General features: G+C 37.8%; 1 protein-coding gene across 1 annotated transcript in view; it reads right to left on the minus strand.

Moving 5' to 3' along the window:
• Window positions 1–1,284: 1,284 nt before the first annotated feature.
• The window catches only part of LOC122158391 (mucin-5AC-like), a 43,579-nt gene continuing 38,134 nt past the window's right edge, over window positions 1,285–6,729 (minus strand). Inside the window, exons 32-41 of the mRNA XM_042815063.1 lie at window positions 6,053–6,187; window positions 5,627–5,844; window positions 4,989–5,160; window positions 3,956–3,999; window positions 3,454–3,561; window positions 3,244–3,339; window positions 2,693–2,815; window positions 2,300–2,345; window positions 1,714–1,825; window positions 1,285–1,498 (exon numbers count right to left, since the gene is read on the minus strand). Coding sequence (XP_042670997.1) covers window positions 1,285–1,498; window positions 1,714–1,825; window positions 2,300–2,345; window positions 2,693–2,815; window positions 3,244–3,339; window positions 3,454–3,561; window positions 3,956–3,999; window positions 4,989–5,160; window positions 5,627–5,844; window positions 6,053–6,187 — 1,268 coding nt within the window. The remainder of the gene's footprint in view (window positions 1,499–1,713; window positions 1,826–2,299; window positions 2,346–2,692; window positions 2,816–3,243; window positions 3,340–3,453; window positions 3,562–3,955; window positions 4,000–4,988; window positions 5,161–5,626; window positions 5,845–6,052; window positions 6,188–6,729) is intronic.

Consider the following 6,729-nt stretch of genomic DNA (forward strand, 5'->3'; position numbering starts at 1 on the left):
GTAGTTGGTTAGACAGTTAGTAAGGACAGCTTGTAGTTAGTGAGCATAGCACTAAATGCTCAAGAGTCCAGGGATTAGGGAGCTGGGGAGGAAGGAGGAAGTGCACACATCCCACTGGCTTCAGTACAAACCCAAAGGCAACATTGAAAGCATTTCAGATTTTGTTTGTGTTACTGTTTTTTTTGTGGTGTTTTTTTTTTTTCAGCCTGGACTGGGACCTGTCAGCTCTGCAGGCACCAGTTTACTCAGCTCAGGTTAATATTGCTATCTCAGCATTGTGATGCCAGGCCCCAAACAGCTGGTGAATGTGAGTGCCTCTTACATAGTGAGCCCTCATGCAGCTGAGAGCGCTGATTGCTTACCCAAGTACAGTGCTAGATCAAAACCCTCTCTGTTCTGGGTGCTGTGCCCAAAGTGCTAAATGCTGTGGAAGCCAGAAGTGTGAAAGTTGCACTGAAGTTGGCTGAGTGCTTCACATACTGGGCGCTCATCAGGACTGATGGGCTGTGTAATTGTAGCAATACCTGGTGTTCAGGTCAGAGTGGTGAATTTATGGAACTGATGGTGCCCAGCCTGTCTGGATTCAGCCTTTGTTCTTGACAAGAATGTGAATCAATGGATCAGAGATGGTACAGGAAGTGCACCACTGTCCTAGCTAGCAATCCTACCTGCAGACCTACAGCAGGCCTGGCAAAGTGTAGCTGTGATGCGGAATTCAACAGTAAAACATTTTTTAAGGAAAAAAAAAAACCAAAAACTCTGTCATTGAACTTCCCATTACTTAGACAGTGAAAACAGTATCAGTCACTGAAACTGGAAAATGCTGAAAGTTTTATTGATCACATAAGAGACAAGATGAACAGGGAAATAGTCTCTTCCCTGTCACCGAGTGATGTCTTTTAAGAGCATTATATCCATCCAATGCTATGCAATAAAACTTTCTCTAGTCATAAGAGTTGAGTGCAATGTAGCTACAATGCTTCCTAGTTTTGTTTTTGGAGCCATTACAACTTTTCCCAAAACGTTGGTTTTGTGATTGTGCTGGTACATATTGACATATTTGCGTAATGTACAGGAAGTTATTTTACATGGTTGCTGCTTTTTTACCTTGAAAACTGTATCACTTAAATAAAATATTATACTTAAGGGTTCTTTGGCTTTTATAAGCAAGAAAAAAGAAAAGGCGATGACAAACAAATATCAGTTAAAGAAGGAGCACAAGTTATCTTGAGGAAGATATGGTTCCAGCTTTCCTAGGGCCTATTTTTGTTGTTTTTGCAATGATCATGTCTGTTTTTGGCTGATTTTTGACTGGTAATCGTCTGCTGCAAGGCTTTGTGAGTTGCACCTGTTCATACACTGGCATTGATCCACGTAGACGTAGCTATAGTTTATGCTTGTTCCATTTTGGCAATTCAGGATCACGTCTCTTCTGTGGCTGCTGAGCTCTTGGCAGCAACTACAGTCATGTTGCATCTGGTTTGCTTTAAGAGAATACCTGCGTTCCAACAGAAAAAGAAGACTTTCTCATTAAACATCAACAAATAGGAGCATTGTGTGAATATGATTTTAATATAAGAAGAGTGAAACTCTTCTTGCTTCATCTGAGTCTGATTCTATTCATGAGACTCATACACACATTACTTTTGCTGTTGTTCTATGACCATTTAATATAAACTCAATAGAAATAAAGCTGAGGAGATTTCAACTTACATGGAGGAGCCAGGACAAGTCCCTTCACAGTATCCCAACTCAACAGCTTCAGGAGATTCACAGTCTTCGTATTGGATTACAGTTTTTGTGCTGTAAGCTTTGCAGTTAGTAGCTTCAAAAGAATAGGAAAAAAGATAAACGTGCTTCAAATCTCTAGTTCAGAACTGAACACTAAAACAATTTTGAAGTGCGTGATGACAATGGTGATGAGGAGACAGTTGGACTAGGTGATCTTATAGGTCATTTCCAACTTTGTGATTCTATGATTCTGTCTCATTACTGAGACTATGTACAACAGGCAACAGTAGATGCTATTGTATACTACAGCTGGAGATTTCAAGTGTTTTTTTTTTATCTTGGCTGTACAGTGTGTTTGGAAGATATAAGCTGAGGATTGAGTGTGAGGGTTTGTTTTGTGGTATTCACAGTCCAGGAAATTCACCATTGCTTCAAAAGGAAAAAGTATAGAAAGGGTTACTGAAAAGTGAAAGCTAGGTCAGTGAAGAATCTTTCCTTCCACTCAAATACAGATAGAAGTTTAATATAATTACCTGTAAGAGGAAAGCACCTGCTTGGTATTACTTACGTTTACATATCTTGCAGCAGCCATCAGAAGTAGTCTCTGCTTCATCCTTTGCAGAAATAAAGAAGGACACGTATTATAACACGGATGACAATACTGAGCGTGTTAACAAGTTAGCATTGCTAATGCTCAGCTGAAGGCTTCTCTGTGATGAACACTGAATGAAACCGTGGATGCCTTGCTGGCTGATTCATCGCAACAGAAATCTTGAATCGTTGTAAGCTCGTGTAAAAATACCAAGCTTCACTTTGATACTGCTGTTACAGCAATGTTATTTTCATCCTTAAAACATTTCTGCAACCTCAATGAAAATAACTTGTTGCATTCTTCCTGACTCTCTCACCCCCTTGTTCTTCTACATTACATTCAGTAAAAGCTGGAGCGATGAAAACTTACGGGATCGCACTCCAGTGGACCGTAGTCGGGACATACTCGTTTCGTTTGAACTGCAACGTATTGATCTTCAATTATTTCACATTTGTAGTGGCTGCACAGATCAAGTGGCAGAATCTTACCAACCTAAGATTTTAAGGGAAGAAAAAAATTATTTTTTTTCCATTGTAATCAGATACTGTATGATTACTTCAAAAATGTTTGACTTAAGTTCTCACACCTCAAAGATTTTTAGATGAATTTGAGTTCTTTGCCAAATGGGAGAAGCCTAATTTTTGTGAACTATGGCTGTCCTGAAAGTTCATATCGTAGATCTTGGGGTCAGATTCTTTCCAGGGGCATGCAGCAGTAGAATAGGGGGCAGTGGGCACAAACTGGCACACAGGAAGTTCCATACGAGGAACTCCATATGGAGGTATTCAGGAATTTCCAAGTAAGTCTTCAGAGACTTAAGTTTTACTCTGTATTAGTGTTTTCAGAGTACTTTCAGTGTTAAATAAATTCTGACTGGGAAGGGATATATTGGCTGGTGAGAGAAGGAAAAGATTACTTACTTCGAGCAGAACAGTCTCGTTATTTAGATGAATTCTGCAAGATGATACTTCACACTTCCCACAGCACTCTCCATCCTCAATCTTATATTGGTGACCCTACTCACAAGAGATGAAAGAGAAAGTATGTTGAGTTGATGATGGACGGTTCTGGTCTTACTACCGTACTACTGTTTGAAGGCTGATAGGGCATCCCATTGAATCTCAACTCACCGGTGGACAAGATGTTTCACATTTAAGTGCTTCACACTTCACAATGTTTTTCCCTTTCTCAGAAGAGCAGGTACAATTCTTACATGAATCTATTACAAATGCTCCACTCTGAAAAATTGGAAAGAAAAAATAACATCTGTTCATGAAGTGTCTTTATAACACACAGGTGAAGGTGGAAAACGTGCTGTATACTGTTAAGTTTTCTGAAGTGCAATTAAGCAAAAAATCTGGCTTTATTTTTGAAGGTTCGTAGGGTTATTTCAAACATTTGAGCTTTAACAATACATCAGCTTCTTTGGAAAAAAAAAAAATACTGAATTCCACAAATAGAAGAAAGAAACTGCTAAAAATGATGCACTCTCGTTTTAAGCTTCTTGAGGAACAGAGGTTAGGGTTGTAAATTGACATGGATTGGGAAAAGAATTTTCCAAAGGGCTTTTGTGGTAGAAAGGGTGTACATTTAATTTCTAGTAAAATGCCACTGTAATTATGCCATGCTCACCTCATATATTTTACCATTAATCTCACAGGTGTTTGGACGTTGCCCTGAAAAACAACCAAAATAAAAATCAGCAAACTCAAACAGTGAAAATACATAAGAAGTTAAGATGTTACCAACATTTGTTAATAGCATAGAGATTATGGAAAATTTGAATTCAAGCTCAAACCAGTTAAAAAACATCCATAGCTGGATGTTAAAGAATCTATCTTTTAATTGGCCAGAAGAGTTGAGTAGAAATGGCACCAAACTTGAGCTAAACACAAAAAAATTCCTTTCTTGCCCTTTCCATATTGGTTCTTTTCAAATTAAATGAGTTGTATTCTGTTTGAACACTTGAAGACCAGTAGCCTTCAAAAATGCCTTTGTATATTGATACCTTATGACTTCTCAGAATGGAACTTGGATGTGAGATCAACTGGAAAAGTGGTATTTTTTACTGAAGTAATACAGTTTGATAACATGCCAGATTCCATTTGTGGCTTTCACAGCATTACTTCAGACTTCGTAGTTCCTCTTGATTTTCCTCTTTCAGGCTTATTTGTAGCTAGTTTTCTTTTTGATTCTTTTATTTAAAAAAGTAAGTATATAAATAAACATATGGATTATAGATTTTATTAATGTTCTACAATACTGTAAGAGTAATTATTATTTTTTGTACATCAGCAATTCAGTTTCTAATTATGATTTACTTTGTTCCTTCATATTACCTGCTTTTCTAGTGAACTCTGAAGATTTCTGCTGCCTCACTATTATGTTTACGTATCTTTGGTTAGCTGTAGTTACATGAATGTTAATGAACTTGAAGTACTTGAACTATCCTGTTCTCTAAGCAGATATTAAGAATAATGTTTTTAGCTGAACTCATATTGCATATTTAGCTAGAAATTGATGTGCGTTCAATAAGTGAGAACAATTTAAAGAAGGTTTTGCTGTTACCATGATGGATGTAGGATCTGCCTAGATACTAACAGAAGCACAAAGGTAACTTCCCACAGCGTAGCCTGGTGCATACATTGGTATTTTTAGTACTTACGGCATTCAAGTTCAGGACAGCACGGGTCTGTTACTGGTATTACAGGAAAGGCAATGAATCCTACGTCACAAACTACTCCCTCTATTTCGCATGGGAGCAGCTGACATTCTGCCGTAGCAGTGTGTGGATCACAGACACACTCCTCGCACTGCTTTGTCCATCTCTCTCCAGGCTGAAAATACAAAAATGATGTATTTTGATGTGCCCTTTCGTTCTAGTTATTCGTGGCCAACTTGACTTAGACTCTCACACTTAGTAAGGATTCCAGATAAAAGTTTTGGTACCGTATGATTTCCAAACTTAAGAGCAAGCAAGCTGCGAACAATAAAATAACTGTCTTCTGTGTAGAAAACAAACAAACAAAAAAAAAGGCATTGTAACATTTTCATAGCTAGTCCACTTATTTTTGTGATGTTTGAATATTCTTAAAAGTTTCTGCTATTATATTACTGGACTTCTCTATCTCTAGATGCATTCAAAGCCTGATGGTGCAAGGTTTGAAATATGTTTTATCAGGATATTCTTCCATGACAAACTCTGTTATTGAAATACGTACAAGTTGATTTGAAATGAGGACAGATGATAGAAGTTGGGATGTTTTTGCAATGGTAATATATTAAAATAAAGAAGGGAATCACCTTTCGTGGAGGATTGACATCAGTACAGTTTCTTTCTGGTAAATCTGTGAGGGATGTTGCTGTGGATGAGGGGGCTTCTGTTGTAGCCTCTGAGGACACCGAAGTTAAAGCAGTTGTTACAGGACATGGCCCCTGAAATGGAGCAATTTCACATTCTTTGCTGCAAAGTGCATAAAAATTACATCCAGCCTTATCTGTTCTGTTGTATACAACTTCTCCTGCAGAAAAAAAATGAAAGAAAAGTTAAAAGACCAATGAAATTACTAAGAAAAAAAACCCCGAAACAAAAAATATTGTGAAAACATGAAGCATATTACTCTGTTGAAGTGATTATTCTATTTAAGATTTATTTGATTATCTTTAATACATTATCAAGGGATCACACTGCTTATGAAAGTGATTATAACTATCAAGCAAGAAGCTTACCGGGAGAAAACAAGCCACCAAACACGTGGCAAAAACATGGAGTTGTTCCACTTGCTTCTGTTGTGGAAGGTGTGGTGGGGGAAGAACTGGAGACTGCAGAAGTGCCTGTAGTGTGTCTTGGCTGTGAAGTACCAGCTGTTGAGAACAAAACAGTTTAACACAGCATTTGGTTCTCCTAATCGTTACGTATTATAGGAATCTATCAGAATCTGGGCAAACCAAACCAATGTTTGGTTGCATTCGACTATTTGACCCACTTTCTGTAGTAAATAGATATTGTTGAAATCTTACTGCTCTGTACCAAGTAACATTTGGGATTTTGCAAATATTAGGACTTCTAGCATTAATATATTTTAATGTCTCAGAGTCACCAATATCACCTTTATGGTAATAAATATGAAACCATGGAATCTGCTAAAAGATGTAGGATAAGCACAATGGCTGATAATTTTTTTTTCCGTTGAAAGAAGCACATGTAATGGTAGAAGTAACAGTAGAAAATTGTACCAATGATATTCTAATAAACTAACTGCAAAAAAATAGCTTTCTGATTTTGATGATGACCTACCAGAACGGCTTGAAGTAGGGGACTGAGCTGTAGTCTGTGTTACTAGAGTGGAGGACAAGGAGGTGATAGTACTGGTGGGGGAGCTGGGCACTGAGGTTGTGGTGGTGAG

Source organism: Centrocercus urophasianus, unplaced genomic scaffold (genome assembly GCF_019232065.1).
Source record: "Centrocercus urophasianus isolate 14NV4802_14NV808 unplaced genomic scaffold, USGS_Curo_1.0 seq_14, whole genome shotgun sequence".
In the NCBI taxonomy this organism is placed as follows: Eukaryota; Metazoa; Chordata; class Aves; order Galliformes; family Phasianidae; genus Centrocercus; species Centrocercus urophasianus.